The 18608-nt window shown below is 49.9% G+C and overlaps 1 protein-coding gene across 1 annotated transcript in view; it reads left to right on the forward strand.

The window, feature by feature from the left end:
- DNAH17 (dynein axonemal heavy chain 17) overlaps positions 1-18608 on the forward strand; it is a 104678-nt gene that overhangs the window by 49445 nt on the left and 36625 nt on the right. The window contains exons 45-50 of the mRNA XM_030534893.1: positions 5009-5182; positions 13132-13339; positions 13438-13603; positions 14609-14711; positions 15013-15160; positions 17989-18080. Coding sequence (XP_030390753.1) covers positions 5009-5182; positions 13132-13339; positions 13438-13603; positions 14609-14711; positions 15013-15160; positions 17989-18080 — 891 coding nt within the window. The remainder of the gene's footprint in view (positions 1-5008; positions 5183-13131; positions 13340-13437; positions 13604-14608; positions 14712-15012; positions 15161-17988; positions 18081-18608) is intronic.

The raw sequence follows: 18608 nt of genomic DNA on the forward strand, positions 1-18608 counted from the left end.
ATCCCTTACCAGTGATGTAGTCATGTCATATTTTGATTCTGGTAAGAGAAGTGAACTTTTATTAGATGCCAGCCCTGTTGGATTAGGAACAGTCCTCACACAGCTTGACCAGCGTGATCAAACTTACACCACTGCTTATGCCAGGAAGGCTCTTTTGTTCACTAAACAACGATTATCTCAGATGGAAAGAGAAGCTCTTGCTGTAGAATGGGGACAATCCCATTTTCATTTATACACTTACAAATGTCATTTCACAATTCAGAATAATTGTGAATCTCTTGAATTTATGTTCAACAATCCCTCTTTTTGCCCACCAGGTCCCACTGAGCAGCAGATGACTACCTAGTTATCTATCATCCTGGAAAGGATAACCCTCCTGACTGGTTCTCCAGGCACACAGCTAGCAACTGTAACACTCCAGAGAAAGCAGCAGTGCATGTAAACGTCGTCCTCTCACACACAATTCCCTAAGTTCTCTTGTTAAAAACCTCCAAAGAATCTGACACAAGTCTCCAAATGGTCATCAAAATTGTTTAAAGTGGTCAATGGAAAGAACTTCGGTGTAGCCTCCAACAATTGATTCCTGCAATACAAGCTGTTCTATAATTGTTTGCCCATGTTACAGGTGAGTTTACCATCACAGGTGGTGATCGCCTACTCTGAGATAGAAGACTTCCTCTTCCATGTTTGTGGTGGGATCACATGTTTAGTTTGGCTCACAAAGGTCACCGTGGACTGGTAGAAACAAAATCCTTGGTCAGAGAAAAAGCCAAGTTCTTTGGGATTGATAGCCTTACTGAAACATACATCCTGCAGACTATGCCAGGCAACAGTTCTTCAAAATCACACTCCTCCTGGATCTCCCCTGCCCACATCCCCTTGGATTAAAATTAGCAGGGGTTTTTGCGATTTCCCTAATAGAAAACATTTGCTGGTTGTTATAGGGGACTGTTCTCGTTACCCACAAGTTGAGAGGGTCAGTACTACTTCTGCCAAGATTTTGTCAGCCTGTGGAATACCCATCTTTATTAAAGCTGACAATGGTCCTCCTTTTCAAGGCTCGCAATTCACCCAATTTCAGATATCGTAAACTTACTCCAAAACGGCCACAAGCCAATGGAGAAGTGGAGAGGTTTATGCGAACACTCAAGAAAGCGCTGCGAATTACTGCAGCAGACAGATTAGACATGCACAGGAGTTACTTCGTTTCCTCCGTAGTTATCAAACCATGTCCCACTGTTCTCCTGGCACAGCAACAGCAACTGTCCTGTTCGGCAAACTGCTAAGAACAAAATTACCACAAGTTGAGAGAAGGGCAGATGATGAATCTCTGCATCAGCATGACAATGAAATGAAGCTCATCACATAAAAATGTGCCAACCATCGCAGACAGGCTAGGACCATATGTTTCAGTGTGAGAGACGTAGTTCTTGTCAGAAACTTCCAGCTTCACAACAAACTCTATGCCCTTTTATCCTTAGCCATATAAGGTTACAATGGGTCAAAGGCGTGATGATCACTACTGAGAGAGGATCCCATAAAATCACGGGAAATGCGTCTCAGATGAAACCACTTTGTGGCACTCAATATGTTCCTGTTCTGCAAGACGATGCTGCTGACGGCCTTACAGAGACTGAGGGTCTGGCTACACATGCAGATGTAGAGCACTGTGAGTTACACCCGCTTTCGGAGGGTGCAGTAGGGAAAGCACGGCAGTCTGTCCACACTGACAGCTGCTTGCGCACTGGCGTGGCCACATTTGCGGCACTTGCAGCAGCAATGGGAGCGGTGCATTATGGGCAGCTATCCCAGCATGCAAGTGGTTGCAACATGCTTTTCAAATGGGGGGGGTGGAATGTGACAAGGAGGGTGTTGTGTGTGGCAGGAGAAAGAGAGTGGGTTTTTAGGGGGCTGAGTGCATGTCAGCTTGCTGATTTGTAAGTTCAGACAGCAGCAGACCTCCCACTCCCCTCCACCCTTCTCTCTCTCTCTCTCTCTCTCTCTCACACAGCATTCCACAGTAATGGCTTGCATGCCAGCTGTCAGAAATGGAGCTTTGAAAGGGCATTTCCGCATTCCTACAGGAGTTCAAAAACAATGACAAGAGTGGCCACTTGACTTAAGGGGTTATGGGACGTTTCCGGAGGCTGATCAGAGCACAGGAACCCAACACCTCGTTCACACTGACACCCGTGCGTTGTAGCCAAGGCGCAGCAAACATTATTCCTCTTGCTGAGGTGGAGTACTAGCAGCGCTGTAGCCGCAGAGTCAGAGCGCTCTATGTGCCTTGCCAGTGTAGACGGGGAGTGAGCTAGTGCATCCAGGGCTCCTTTATTGTGCTGTAACTCACATGTGTAGCCAAGTCCTAAGTCTCCTATTCTCTCCCTGCAAGTGAATGACTCAACCCCTGTGCTGCAGAGGTGGCAAGTCCCTGTTACCTGACAAGAAGAAGCCAGCACATAACATAAATGACTGTGTTTCTGTAGACGTTTTGAACAATCAGCAATTATGCAAAGTGTGGGCCATTAATGTTGGCTTGGAATCTTGATGGCTCCCATTAACTAGGACAATTGGTTGTAAATGGCTCTGATTACTTGTAAGCCTTCCTGTATATGTGGGTGCCAGCCAGTGAGGAATGAAGTCTCACAGGACATGTGAACATGTCACATGATACTGGAATCCATCTTAAACCTGGTGCTTTTCCATTTAGAAGGAAGGGTGGGAACCCAGAGAGAGACAGAGGATTCCCACCTTGTGCCAAAGATATAAAAGGGGGTCAAACAGAAAAAGGGGGCTGCCAGTCATGAGAAATCCCCAAGTGACCACCTGAGCTGGAACTAACAAAGACTGTGCCAGGGAAAGGATTGGGCCCAGACTAGGAAGGAGTCTCCTCTGTGAAAGAAGCTTATTGGAACATCTCCGAGGGTGAGATTTACCTGTATTCAGTTTCTTAAATGTATTAGGCTTAGACTTGCGTATTTTGTTTTATTTTGCTTGGTAACTTGCTTTGTTCTGTTATTACTTGAAACCACTTAAATCCTACTTTTTATACTTAATAAAATCACTTTTGTTTATTAATTAACCCAGAGCAAGTGGTTAATATTTGGGGGGGAAAACAGCTGTGCATCGCTCTCTGTCAGTGTTATAACCTTTATACCGAGTAAAACAGATTTATTTGGGGTTTGGATCCCATTGGGAGCTGAGTGTCTGGGTGCTGGAGACAGAAATACCAGCTGAGTAGTTTTCAGTTAAAGCCCGGAGCTTAGGGGGCGTGGTTCAGACCTGGGTCTGTGTTGTGGCAGACTGGTGTGTCTGGCTCAATAAGGCAGGGTTCCGGAGTCCCAAGCTGAGAGGGAAAACGGGCTCAGCAGTAATTTCAGAACATCAGGTGACGGTCCCAAGGGGGTCTCTGTGACTGAACCCATCACATGCACATACTTAATTTTAAGCCCATGCATGTTCTCACTGAAGTCAGTGGTTAAAGTTAAGTATAAGTCTACGTGTCTGTGGATTCAGGGCCAGAGCTGCTCAAAAGGGTAACACAGCCAGTGGCTTAGTGCTGCCAGATCAGACTCACAGACTTTGTAGAAGGAACTCAAGTAGCAACATTCTTGGTGTTTTCCCCACATTTTGTTGATGCAAAAATTGAGAATTTGATCAGAAAATAATGTAACAGAAAGTGCTTAGGTCTCTCCTGAAAAGGGTACTTCCTGGGAATTCCCATGGGAGGGAGATCCTCTGAGCACACAGTTCCCATCTGTTCTCTCAGGCTTCATCTGTGTAACCATCTTCATCCAAAGACTGCACAAAGACTGCTTTGTGTAGCAGGGGTGGCAGCTTGGGCTGGGCTGGAGCTGAAAGCGGCTGGAGGACCCTCCACGCAACAGAAACACCAATAGCAGGCTGGCTCTGGGCCAGAGGGCTGAGCACAGAGCTAGGTGTCGGAAGACTTGGATTCTGTCCCAGAATCTGCCCTTTGCTTGCTGCATGACCTTGGGCAAGTAAGAATCCCTGTGAATGCAATGGGGATAATCATATTTACACTTGTCTGTAAAGCACTTTGAGATCTAGGGGTGAACGTAGAAAGTGTCAGTAAATATAAATGTGCGTGTTTTAATGTCTAAGCCCAAATCCAAGGGAATCTTTGGGAACCGTGGCATGCTCTTTGGCAAATACACAGAGGGAACTATAGAAATGTCCAGCTGGAAGGGACCACAGGAGGTCATCTAGTCCAGCCCCTCTCACTGAGGCAGGACCAAGTCAATCTAGACTATCCCTGTCCAGCCTGTTCTTAAAAACCTTCAGTGAGGGCGATTCCACAGCCTCCCTTGGGAGCCTGTTCCAGACCTTAACTACTCTTAGAGTTAGAAAGTGTTTCCTAATATCTAACCTGAATCGCCCTTGCTGCAACTATGTTGAGTCCTTGTTCTATTCTGGGTGGACATGGCAAACAGTTGATCCATGTCCTCTGTATAACAACCTTGTAATGAACTTGTTCTGTACATTATATATTGCATGATCCTGTTATGAAGGCCCCAAAATGCTATACTGCAGGAGGGAGAGAAGTTAAGTGTGGTCCTACTCTGAAAACTAATCTTGTAAAATAGTTGCCCGGCCTGAGAGCCAGAATTGGCTGGGAAGCAGGATTCTGCCCGCTGGGGAGAATGATTTAATTCCCTCTCTCACTATGCAGCATGAGGACACACTCGGAGAGCAGGGGGCTGAGGCAGGAGCTGGAGCTGAGAGGGAGACAGTGTTTTTCATCTTCCTCTTTGGAATTGGTTGTGGGGAGATTACTTTACCCTGGCTTTGGCAGGGGCAGGCATGCTAGACTTCTGTGCTTTACTCTAAAGCACTCCACAAAGGTGTTTCAATGCCACCTAAGCATGCAGAATCCATCTCGGCTCCAATAGCCTGTGCAGTGGAGCCTTGGGCCAGAGTGACTAACTGAACGTGTCCCACAAAGGCAACAGAAACTGTATAATGAGCTTGTTTTTCTCCTCCTCAGCTGGTGGACTATCGTGTAGAGTTCAGTAAATGGTGGGTGAATGAATTTAAAACCATCAAGTTTCCATCTCAAGGGACTATTTTTGACTATTATATAGATCCAGAAAGTAAGAAATTCATGCTTTGGAATGATAAAGTGCCAACATTTGAGCTGGACCCAGATGTTCCCTTACAGGTAATTCCTGCAAATGATCTTCCTTGATTCTTTCTTTTTACTTTACCTGCTAATGTATTGCCCCCCTCCACACTGGAGTAAAGGGCGCCTTGACAAATTGTGCAAGATCTTGCAGGTACAAGAATAGCATGGCATACACATGGATTCTTTTATTTCCATTACTAAACCTCTGGCTCTGCAAGGTAAGCCAGTGATGTAGGTAATTCAGTCTGATATTTAGGATGCAAGATGGTAATGTACAGTGCCTGGAAAATGTTGTTTCCCTGTGGACAGTGTTGGCTAGGTGAATTGTGGGAGCGGGCTGGTTTCCTAAAGAATCTGGTCCAGTCCACTGCCACAGAAAGGCCCATACTCTGATAACACTGGACAAGTCCTATGGCTATTGTTTATTTCATATACATCTCAGGTGTCGCTCACTGTGATGTGTTTTGTGCTCTCAATCCTGTCTTTAAACACCTGTTTCCAGACATGGGGCAGAAAAACTGGGAGGGAACATATGGGAATTATGGATGCCCAAACAGGAGGGAGACTTGAGCCTCTCCTGAGTGCATATTGGCTGCAGACCATTAACCCTCAGGACATGAAAAAAAGTCAGAGGGCAAAAGGGGCAAAGCATGCTGCACTCGGCTTAAAGAAAGAGTTAATTAACAATGCAAATAGCGGGAGTGGAGCTTCCCGATTCTGACTCTAGGCACCAGCTAAGTAACCTTACCTTCTACACACAAACCAGCCTTTGCTGTGTCTGAGTCGCACGCTGCAGCTCGCACTTAGGGTCAGCGAAAAGTCTACAGTGCACAGCCCAAATATATCACAAGCACAGCAACCCTGCCCAGCACTGTATGAGCCCTGGAACAAGAAGCTGAGTATAATGCTTATCCGGTTGCCATGCAATGGGAGCATAACGAGGTCCAAAAGACTACACGTTTTAACAGAAATATTGAGGCCGTATTTGCATGGGTAAGAAAATCACGGGCACAAGCATTGCAACTATTAAGTGCTGACTTCTGGGTTTCCTAGAGAGTTAGTATTTGTGGGTAAGGTAACATTTTATGAGCATGCGTTGCACAGTATTCATGGTGACCTGCAGTCAGCAGTTTTGTCTTGGAAATCTGCTCCTGCTAGGAAGGAAGCAGCTCTGGGAAAGTGCTCCTCTGCAATGGTTTGCTGTGAGACCGGAGCAAAGTTGGCCTATTTCTGGGAGCATTTGCTGCTTGTTCTGGGTTTACATAGGCCTCAGTAATCTAGGGTCTGATATGACAGCCCATACTTACGTGAGCTGTTCTATTGACGTCTCCTGGGCTACTTACTGCAAGATGAAGCCTTCAGTGCTCCAATGCCAATGGCTGTCTTAGATGCTAAGGAAATAGTCGCTGTAATTAATCGGCTGGTTTATCACCTGGATATGATGTGCAGTGTTGGAAGATGCTCCTGGTTCTTGTGTACATTTTCACAAGCTGTACTCTGACTTTGTACACGTTGAAAACCCAAGTAAAGGGGGAAAGCCCGTCAGTGCATTGACTGACTGCAAAGCTGTGAAGACAAGGCTTGGGTTTTTCAGAAACCTTATCTGAAGCCTGTCCAGTTCTTCTTCAAGTGATTGCTCATATCCATTCCAGTTAGGTGTGTGCGCGCCGCGCGCACACTCGTCGGAGAAACTTTTACCCTAGCAACCCAGGCGGGTCGGCTGGGCGCCCCCTGGAGTGGCGCCGCTATGGCGCCCAATATATATCCCAGCCGCCCCGGCCACCCTTCAGTTCCTTCTTACCGCCCGTGTCGGTCCTTGGAACTGTGGAGCGCGGCCTCGCTGACCTCCACACTCCCTAGCAGCTCTTTTCACTATCGTTGTTATATAGTAGTTATAGTTAATTGTTGTGTGTGTATATATATATATATATATATAGTTAGACAGTCAGTTAGTTAGTTAGTGTTAATAGTGTAGTGATTAGTTATAGTTTGAGGGGATCGGGGATCACCCCCTTCCCCGGAGCCGGAGCTCATGCCCGACTCATCGGGTTTCAAGCAGTGCTTGGCTTGTCACAAGCCTATGCTGGTTGGAGACCCCCATGACTCCTGCTTAAAGTGCCTCGGGGAGTCACAGTTATCGGCTAAGTGCTCGATTTGCAAGTCTTTCAAGCCGAGAACCAAGGAGGAGCGAGACATTAGATTAAGACAGCTCCTTATGGAAGCGGCCCTGACACCTCCACCCTCGGCACCGAGCACAAGCCAGCCGGTAAGCAAGGGCACCGCTACGGCACCGAGCGCTGCCTCCAAGGACTCAAGGCACCAGCCTCCGCTGGCGCCGAAACCGGCTCCAAACCGCTCCCTCTCCCCGAAGTCGAAGACGGCGAAGGCACAAATCATCCCACCAACATTCACATCACAGCCAGAGCCTGCGCCAAAGACAGACCGCCCGGCACCGATACCTGCCGCGGCACCGCCTAAGCCAGCACCGTTGACTCCGACCCCACGAGGGCCGTCGAGTCCGGCACCTGGCGGCTCCCCGGTGCCCACCATGGTAGAGCCTGCTTCGCCATCTACCCCAGAGACGTTTGCCGCGGCGAGGGATCTGATTGCGATCACCGATGCGCCACCGCCCTTATCCCTGGCACTGCCGGTGCGGGTAATACACTCAATGGGCAAACCGACCCTGACCAGACCAGCTTCGGTCAGCGAAGCAGACCGGCACCGCTCCAGATCGCGGTCCCGCGGATGCTCTGCATCGAGGCGTCGCTCATACTCTCGACGGCGATCTTGATCTCGGCACCGGTCAGACTCCTGGCACCGATCACCTCGGCACCGTTCAGGCTCTCGGCACCGGTCAGGCTCCCGGCACCGGTCAATGTCTCGAGCGTCAACCCGGTACTTGCGGTACTGCTCCAGCTCACGGCACTGCGGTGGGTACCGCACCTCCCAGGAGCAGATCGAGACAGAGAGACTCGAGATCTCGGTCGGCCTCCCGGCACCGAGCCGGTCGCAGGTCCCGGTCTCGCTCTCGGCATCGTCACCAATACCGACACCGGTCACCACAACCCAGAGGTGTAAGGTCTGTCGGAACCTCGGCTCCAACTTTCGCTGCTCCACCATGGCCGTCCAGACGCACGTCGGCATCCTCCCAGGAGGGTAGCTACTACGAACGGGACCAGGATCCCGAGGTACCGCTGGGAGTGTTCCAGGACCCCCGCCCGCAGGACATGGGTTCCCAACAGTGGGGTTTTTGGACACCCTGGGCATATCATTAGACCCAGGGTGGCCCCGTGCCCCAGACCCGTTCTGCTACCTCAGAACATCAGGTACCAGAGGCCACTGTTCCCCCCCCCATGGTTGAGTCAGATAAACAGCCGCCACCAGACTCCCCGGGTCAACTGGAACAGGAACCAGTCCAGGAGCAGGAGCCCGCACAGGATGCCCTCATCCGAGGAGTATCCTCCTCCTCCTCCTCGCCAGATGAGGCCGTGGCTGGGTCTTCAGCATCAGGGCCCCCACCGATAGACCTCAGGACCCACCAGGACCTCCTCCGTAGAGTGGCCCTTAACATCAACCTACCTGTGGAGGAGATCCCAGAGGTTGAGGACCCGGTAGTGAGCATCCTCTCTGCGGATGCACCTACCCGAGTAGCCCTCCCATTCATCAAGACTATCCAGTCCACCGCCGATAACCTTTGGCAATCGCCAGCCTCCATTCCGCCGACAGCTAAGGGAGTGGAAAGGAAGTACATGGTACCCTCTCGGGGGTACGAGTACCTATACATCCACCCTCCTCCCTCCTCCCTAGTTGTCCAGTCTATCAACAACAGGGAACGGCACGGCCAGCAGGCACTGGCCCCCAAAGCCAAGGAAGCTAGGCGAATGGACCTCATAGGTCGCAAGGTGTACTCAGCTGGGGCCTTGCAACTCCGTGTGGCCAACCAACAGGCCCTATTGGGCCGTTATAACTATAATATATGGACGGAGGTGGGTAAGTTCTCTGAGCTTCTAACCCAGGACTCATGCCCGGAATTTAATGCGTTCCTGGAGGAGGGTAAGGTGGCCAGGACCTCTCTACAGGCCTCCCTCGACGCGGCCGACTCAGCAGCCAGAACCTTGGCCTCGGGAATCACCATGAGGCGCGTTTCCTGGCTTCAGGCCTCCACCCTACCCCCGGAACTACAATATACCATCCAGGACTTACCCTTTGACGGGAAGGGTTTGTTCTCGGACAAAACGGACTCCAAATTGCAAAACCTGAAGGACAATCGAGTCATCATACGCTCGCTGGGGATGCATACACCTTCCACCCAGCGTAGACACTTCAGGCCCCAAGCACGCCGCCCATACTTCCCACCCCGTCAGAGGCAGGACTTCACTAGACGGCGTGGCTGGGGGGGCCGCAGACGCCAATCCAGCTCCCAGGGAGGCCAAAACCAAGGGCCCTCCAAGGCACCACCGGGCTCCAAGTCCGGCTTTTGAAGGTGTGCCCGGGGACAGTGTACCAGCTTCAAGACAGGATCCTTCCCCTACCTTCTCCAACCGCCTCTCCCACTTCCTCCCGGCGTGGTCCCAGTTGACTTCAGACCGTTGGGTGCTACGCACGGTGAAGCAAGGATACCACCTACAATTTGCTTCCTCACCCCCTTCCCGCCCCCCTTCCCAGTCCCTCTTCAGGGACCCCTCTCATGAGCAAACCCTCCTGCAGGAGGTTCGTTCTCTCCTTGCAGCAGGAGCTATAGAGGAGGTACCTCTAGACGAGAGAGGAAAGGAGTTCTACTCCCGATATTTTCTGATCCCCAAGTCCAAGAGAGGTCTCAGACCCATCCTAGACCTGCGGGGCCTCAACAAATGGATGCTCAAGTTGAAGTTCCGCATGATCTCCCTGGGAACCATTATCCCATCCTTGGATCCTGGAGACTGGTATGCTGCCCTCGACATGAAGGACGTGTACTTCCATATTGCCATCTTTCCACCGCACAGGAAGTACCTTCGCTTCACGGTCAGACATCAGCACTTCCAATTCGCAGTCCTACCCTTCGGCCTCTCCATGGCCCCGAGGGTGTTTACCAAATGCATGGCCGTTGTGGCCGCCCACCTCCGTCGGCGGAAAATCCACGTGTTTCCGTACCTCGACGACTGGCTCCTAAAGGGGTCCTCCCATTCGCAGGTGCGGCAACATGTCGAGGTGGTTACAGACCTCTTCTCCCAGCTAGGCCTGCTTCTCAATGCCGAGAAATCCAGCCTGGTCCCTACACAGAGGTTGGAGTTCATAGGCGCGACCCTGGACTCTACTCAAGCCAGGGCTTACTTACTTCAGCCCCGAGTCCAGACTATCGTCTTGCTTATATGGAGCTTGCAGGCCTCCACAATCACCTCAGCTTGCACCTGCCTCACACTACTGGGGCATATGGCCGCACGTACTTACGTGATGAAGTATGCCAGGCTCCGAATGAGGCCCTTCCAAACGTGGCTTCATTCGGTATTCCGCCCGGGCAGGGACCACCTAGATGTATTGGTGACGGTCCCCTCCAACCCTCTCCGCTCCCTCGACTGGTGGCTGACCCCATCCCTAGTATGCGCGGGGATGCCGTTCCACCCACAGTCACCGTCGATGACTCTAACAACCGATGCATCATCCCTGAGTTGGGGGGCCCACCTAGGGCACCTACGTACCCAGGGCCTCTGGTCGTCCCAAGAGCTGTCACTCCACATAAATGTCCGGGAGTTGAGGGCAGTCAGCCTCGCCTGCCAGGCATTTCAACAACGTCTGCATGGCCGTTGTGTTTCCGTACTCACGGACAACACAACGGCTATGTACTACATCAACAAACAGGGGGGAACCCGTTCGTCTCCCCTATGTCAGGAAGCCATTCGACTCTGGGACTTCTGCATAGCCCAGTAGATAGATCTGGTGGTATCCTTCCTCCCAGGGGTCAGGAACATACTGGCGGACAGACTCAGCCGATCCTTCCTATGCCACAAATGGTCGATCAGACCGGATGTCATCCATTCCATCTTCCAGAGGTGGGGATTTCCCCACATAGACCTCTTCGCAACCAAGTCCAGCAGGAAGTGCCAGGAGTTTTGCTCCTTTTGAGGTCTCTCTCCCGGGTCGATCATGGATGCATTCCTCCTGCCATGGACCCACCACCTATTGTATGCCTTCCCTCCGTTCCCTCTGGTGCACAAAGTCCTGTTGAAACTACGCAGGGACAAATCACATCTAATCCTGATGGCACCTGCGTGGCCCGGACAGCACTGGTTCACCGTCTTGCTGGACCTGTCTGTAGACCCCCCAGTCCCCCTCCCTCTCCACCCAGACCTGATCACACAGGATCACGGCAGGCTCCGTCACCCAGACCTACGAGCTCTACACCTCACGGCGTGGCTCCTGCATGGCTGAACACGGCGGAGCTCAGCTGCTCCACACCGGTCCAGCATATCCTCCTTAACAGCAGGAAGCCTTCCACTCGCTCAACGTACAAGGCCAAGTGGAAGCGCTTCTCTTGCTGGTGTGCTACTCAGGGTGTGAACCCTACGCAGACCCCGATTCCCACGGTCCTAGACTACCTCTGGTACCTTAAGCAGCAGGGCCTGGCGACATCCTCCTTAAAGGTGCACTTAGCGGCCATATCCGCCTTTCGACCAGGAGAGAGGGGCTGCTCCGTATTCTCCCACCCCCTAGTTGCTAGATTTGTTAAAGGCCTGGAGCGTCTCTACCCCCCCGTATGCCGCCCTGCTCCTACCTGGGACCTTAATTTGGTCCTAAATAGGCTCACGCTCCCACCATTTGAGCCACTGGCGACTTGCTCGCTCACGTACCTGTCATGGAAGATGGCTTTCTTGGTGGCCATTACATCGGCCAGGCGGGTCCGAGCTGAGAGCTCTCACAGTGGACCCTCCCTACACCGTCTTCCATAAGGACAAAGTGCACCTGCGACCCCACCCGGCGTTCCTCCCTAAAGTTGTGTCCGCCTTCCATACCAACCAGGACATCTTCCTCCCGGTCTTCTTCCCGAAGCCCCACTCTTCTCGGAGGGAACAGCAGGTACACTCCTTAGATGTATGCAGAGCGCTCGCTTTCTACATTGAGCGAACAAAGCCGTTCCGGAAGTCTCCTCAACAGTTTATGGCGGTCGCAGAACGGATGAGGGGTCTACCAATCTCCTCCCAGAGGATTTCCTCCTGGGTGACTGCATGCATTCGCGCATGCTACGATCTAGCTCGTGTCCCCGCTGGCCACCATACGGCACATTCCACGAGAGCTCAGGCCTCGTCGGCAGCCTTCCTGGCGCACGTGCCTATCCAGGAGATATGCCGTGCAGTGACCTGGTCATCGGTCCACACATTCACCGCACACTATGCACTAGTCCGACAATCAAGAGATGATGCGGCCTTTGGCGTAGCAGTTCTAAATACCGCCACATCTCGCTCCGACCCCTCTGCCTAGGTAAGGCTTGGGAATCACCTAACTGGAATGGATATGAGCAATCACTCGAAGAAGAAAAGACGGTTACTCACCTTTGTAACTGTTGTTCTTCGAGATGTGTTGCTCATATCCATTCCACACCTGCCCTCCTTCCCCACTGTCGAAGTAGCCGGCAAGAAGGAACTGAAGGGTGGCCGGGTCGGCTGGGATATATATTGGGCGCCATAGTGGCACCACTCCAGGGGGCGCCCAGCCGACCCGCCTGGGTTGCTAGGGTAAAAGTTTCTCCGACGAACGTGCACGCGGCGCGCACACACCTAACTGGAATGGATATGAGCAACACATCTCGAAGAACAACAGTTACAAAGGTGAGTAACCGTCTTTTCTGTAACGGCAAGCCCCGATTGTAACTGCAGAACCTTTAGAATAATCCAGCTCCGGAGATGTTCACGTGCAAGTATTTCCACGTCTCACTTTAAGATACAATCTATCATAAAACCCAGTTTGGCTAAACTTGAGTAAAATAATTTATTTCATTGATGACTTTTCAACAGGCTTCTGTAGTCCATACGACAGAAACCATCCGAATTCGCTATTTTATGGATTTGCTAGTGGCAAAGAAGTGGCCTGTGATGTTAGTGGGGAATGCAGGCACAGGGAAGTCGGTCATGATGGTGGACAAACTGCAGTCTCTGAACACTGAGGACTACCTCTTGCAGGCTGTTCCCTTTAACTTCTACACGACCTCGGCCATGCTGCAGGGTAAGGTGCTTAGCCAGAAACAGCCTGAAAACAGGCTCGTCTTACTGGGAAGCGATGACTGCACAAGTGATTGGATTGGTGTTGCTGTCATTCTGCAGCTATTCTCGAGAAGCCCTTGGAGAAGAAATCTGGGAGAAACTTTGGTCCTCCAGGCACAAAGAAGCTTATTTACTTCATAGATGATATGAATATGCCTGAAGTGGACAAATATGGCACAGTAGCTCCTCATACACTGATCAGGCAGCACATAGACCATGGGCACTGGTAATTGTGTAGCTAAACTCTTCAGCTGTTTCATCCATGTGTTGAATTACTCTTGCTCAGATTATGCTACTGTGGTGATGGGGTGTGTGTGTCTCTCTAAGGGGTGTATCTGGCCCATCACCAGAGTATCTGTGTGCTCAATAATCTTTGGTGTATTTATCCCCACAAGGTATGGCAGGGCAGTGCTATTAGCCCCCTTGTACAGATGGGAACAGAGAGACTGAGAGAGTTGGCTAAGGTCACACAGGCAATCTGTGGCAGAGCAAGGAATTGGAACTGGGGCTTCTGAGTCTTAGGTCAGCACAATTGAAGTACACAAAGAGAATGATCCGTAACATAGCAGTTCTGGTCTCTAGAGACCTCATGATCCAGGACAGTCCAGAATTGCCAATAGTGAGCCCAGTGTGAGCCCCGCTAGAAGTGCTGCCCAGTGGCATTGGAGCAGCGGGTCCATCTCACTGGCCATTCCTGCTTTTACTCTTAGGCCAGATCTACACTATAAATGTATATCGATATAAGTCCACTGCTCAGGGATGTGAAAAATCCAACCCTGGAGGCATGCCATTGTATCGACCTAAGCCCTGGTGTAGACAGCACTACGTTGATGGGAGAGCTTCTCCCATCGACACAGCTCCCGCCTCTCGCACAGTGGATTAACTATGCTGACGGAAGACACTTCCATTGGCCTATTAGTGACTTCACTGAAGTGCTGTAGCAGTGCAGCTCTGCTGCTGCAGTGTTTTAAGCGTAGAGCTGCCCTGAGTTGTAACTGTTTTCTGGACAGCAAAAAATGTCTTTGCCTGTGCAATAGGTGTTATGCTCTGCCAAGAGAGGAAACTGTGGGCAGATTATCTTCTCCCCTGGATCTTCTCTGTAAAGGCATCTGGGAGGGATCAGTGTGTGTGAAAGTTGTTTGGAGCAAGGGTCATACTACAGGAGGGCAGCTCCTTTAGTCTTCAGAGAATAAAGACATGTACACATCCTTCTCCTTCACCTGCTGTCTAGGTATGACAGAAACAAGCTGACATTAAAGGACATTCACAACTGTCAGTATGTAGCCTGCATGAATCCAACCTCTGGATCCTTTACGATTGACTCCAGACTTCAGGTATGCAATGGAGAAACGATTGGGCTGGGCTTTTGTTAGCTTCAGTCTCAGTGGTAGCCACCCACTTCACCAGCAGTTTGGCTCCCTGTAGATTTTACCTCCTCTCCCCTTGTGTGGGGCCTTTGACACTAGTAGAAGGCTGGAGTGTCTAGTTTTTGGTGTCTGTGTCTGACAGCCACTGTCTCACTTGCTGTGGTGGGTGCATTTCCAGGCAATGTGTCCTGGCAGGTGGAAACATGGGGGTGCTGATGGAAGTCACACCCTCTCCTGACAAGTTTGGTTTTCAATTGCTTTGTTTTAGCGACACTTTTGTGTGTTTGCTGTGAGTTTTCCTGGCCAAGAAGCACTTGTGAGCATTTACAGCACCATCCTGGCACAGCACATGGCAATCCGTACCATTCCGGTCCCCACTCAGAAGATCCTGTCACCACTAATTGCGGGAGTGCTGGGTAAGCAGCAGTAGCACGTGAACGTTTAGAAAGGCAGCATTATATAGGGCAGATGTCTATCTTCATTTTTTCACCAGTACCTATCATACCTGTTGTACCAGTGTTTGTAAACTACACACTGTGTCGGAAAGAGAGGGCAAATAACCACCTACTTGAAAAGTCCTGTGCAGCACTTTGAAACTGTACAGGATATTGATTATGCCTCTGTGCTGGTGGAAGGGTTAGCGACTCAAAGCACTAGGCATCGCCCCACCTCTATTCCCACGAAAGCTAATGGAAGTTTTACCAGTAACTTAAAGGAAGCAGAGTTAGGTCAATGCTGAGCACTTCTGAAAATCCCACATGAAATGTTTAGAGAGAGAATGCGTGTTTGGACTGCAGCACCATTGTTCCACCCACCTGTACTGCTGCTCCTTGACACTAGTGCCTTGGGGGCGGGAGACCGTGCGCCGCTTCCTTAGAATCAGTGCAGTGGGGAGTGCTGCTTTGCTCCCATGAATGTGATGGGGGGGCCCGTCTGGAGGGGGACTAGGAATCTACAACTCCATGTATCCCATGGCCACTAACTACACATGACAAGTGCCGGTCCCGTTGCTTAACATGCCCCTAGGAAGAGCTCAGATGCTATGGCATTAGAAAAGGTTCAGAAAAGGGCAACTAAAATGATTAGGGTTTTGGAACGGGTCCCATATGAGGAGAGATTAAAGAGGCTAGGACTCTTCAGCTTGGAAAAGAGGAGACTAAGGCCACGTCCAGACTACCCGCCGTATCGGCGGGTTAAAATCGATTGCTCGGGGATCGATATATTGCGTCTCATCTAGACGCGATATATCGATCCCTGAGCGCGCTTATATGGATTCCGGAACTCCACCAACCCAACGGAGTTCTGGAATCAACACGGAGAGCCGCGAACATCGATCCCGCGCGGTGAGGACGGGTGAGTAATCCGATCTTAGATATTCGACTTCAGCTACGTTATTCACGTAGCTGAAGTTGCGTATCTAAGATCGATTCCCCCCCCCCCCCCAGTGTGTACCAGCCCTAAGCGGAGGATATGATAGAGGTATATAAAATCATGAGTGATGTGGAGAAAGTGGATAAGGAAAAGTTATTTACTTGTTCCCATAATATAAGAACTAGGGGCCACCAAATGAAATTAATGGGTGGCAGGTTTAAAACAAATAAAAGTTCTTCTTCATGCAGTGCACAGTCAACTTGTGGAACTCCTTACCTGAGGAGGTTGTGAAGGCTAGGACTATCACAGCATTTAAAAGAGAACTGGATAAATTCATGGTGGCTAAGTCCATAAATGGCTATTAGCCAGGATGGGTAAGGAATGGTGTCCCTAGCCTCTGTTTGTCAGAGGGTGGAGATGGATGGCAGGAGAGAGATCACTTGATCATTGCCTGTTAGGTTCACTCCCTCTGGGGCACCTGGCACTGGCCACTGTCAGTAGATAGGATACTGGGCTAGATGGACCTTTGGTCTGACCTGGTACGGCTGTTCTTATGTTTCTTATGGTGAGGAGGCTGGGATAAGAACCTGGATAGAGCAGAATGGAACAGAATTCCTCCCTGTGCACAGTACTTATGGGACCACCGCAGGCTGCTGCTTCATGGTCTGGGGAGCTGAAACCTTTCCCCAGAAACCCAGCCACATGTCCCCAGCTCATTACAAAGTGCAGGTTTTAACCTGAGGCTCTATTGTCCTGTTTCTCTTGCTGCGTGCTGGATGTCTAATGTTACATACACAGATCCCTATCTATGCCACTGGCAGCACCTGCAGCTTCATGTGCATCAGTAGGATCTTTGGTTTCTCAGCACCTTGGAAATGAGGCCTTTTATTAGGTGCTTAAATGTGGATTTAGTGCTTATCTGTAGAGACCCACGTTTGGGAAATCTTGGCCATCTTGTTGATGCTGCTGCTGTACGCAATACACTCTTTTTACTAGCATCAAGATGAGTAGCTGTAAAACACAGTTGATAAAGTAAATGGTCTGTGAAACTATAGACTCCACTCTCATTTTAAATAAACTTACTATCCAGTGTACAAAACCTGTGAGTGAATCATTAGTATTTCTTTGTATTACACACATTTGTAAAGCTCCCCTGACAATACCATGAATGATACAATACTCTTATGAAAAGGATCTGGTTTAATTATAATTCTGTCTAAGTTCTTTAACACGTATACTGGTTTCAAGAAACCTCTTGTTTCATGGTTGTTCCATGTTTGTGGTGGTTAGGCTCTGTGTTTTTGCAGTGGCTTTAATTCAGGTCAAGTTTCAGCTTCCTTTCCACCTTCCTATTTTGTGTCTCACAACCTGATGAATAAATTTTTTGGGAGGTGAAATGGTCCAAGCGTGATCTCAATGAAAAGATGATTCTGTTTTAAAGTTTCAGCAAAATTGATTCTGTTGCTTAGACTTTTGAGTGAGTGGGCAGGGCCAGTGCAACCCATTAGGTGACCTAGGCGATTGCCAAGGGCGCTAACATTTGGGGGGTGGCAACTGCGGCGGCCGGACCTTCTGCCGCCTGTGTTGAGGGCGGCATTTCGGGGGCAGGACCTTCTGCTGCCTAGGGCGGCAAAAAGGCTGGCAGCACTCCTGAGCAGGGGAAAAAATCCACTTTTCTCATCTTTGCATTGAAATTGCATGGTGATTTCACTGAAGAAGGATGAAGCTAAAATTTCAATTTTGGTTTATTTGATAAACTTCAGAGAGGAAGAAAACTCAAGCCATGTTTGAAGAAAAATAATTCCATATTTTAAAATTTGTACTCTTTGGGTATCCGGCTGCTCTCATATACAGGGTGTTTTCCCATAAACAGCCTTACATCAGAAAATTACATCATCATTTCTGCCTACGGCCATCAAATTTCACTATGTCTTCAACCTCCGGGACCTCTCTAACATATTTCAGGTAGAGTGTATTTTATTTCAGTTATTTCATTTTAATTTATATCTGTCTTATCTCTCTCTACCACTTTCACATGTATCATAGATTCATAGACTCTAGGACTGGAAGGGACTTTGAGAGGTCATCGAGTCCAGTCCCCGGCCTCATGGCAGGACCAAGTACTGTCTAGACCATCCCTGATAGACATTTATCTAACCTACTCTTAAATATCTCCAGAGATGGAGATTCCACAACCTCCCTAGGCAATTTATTCCAGAGTTTAACTACCCTGACAGTTAGGAACTTTTTCCTAATGTCCAACCTAAACCTCCCTCGCTGCAGTTTAAGCCCATTGCTTCTTGTTCTGTCCTTAGAGGCTAAGATGAACACGTTTTCTCCCACCTCATGACTCCCTTTTAGATACCTGAAAACTGCTATCATGTCCCCTCTCAGTCTTCTTTGTTCCAAACTAAACAAACCCAATTCTTTCAGCCTTCCTTCATAGTGTTCTCAAGACCTTTAATCATTCTTGTTGCTCTTCTCTGGACCCTC

This window comes from Gopherus evgoodei, chromosome 15 (genome assembly GCF_007399415.2).
Source record: "Gopherus evgoodei ecotype Sinaloan lineage chromosome 15, rGopEvg1_v1.p, whole genome shotgun sequence".
In the NCBI taxonomy this organism is placed as follows: Eukaryota; Metazoa; Chordata; order Testudines; family Testudinidae; genus Gopherus; species Gopherus evgoodei.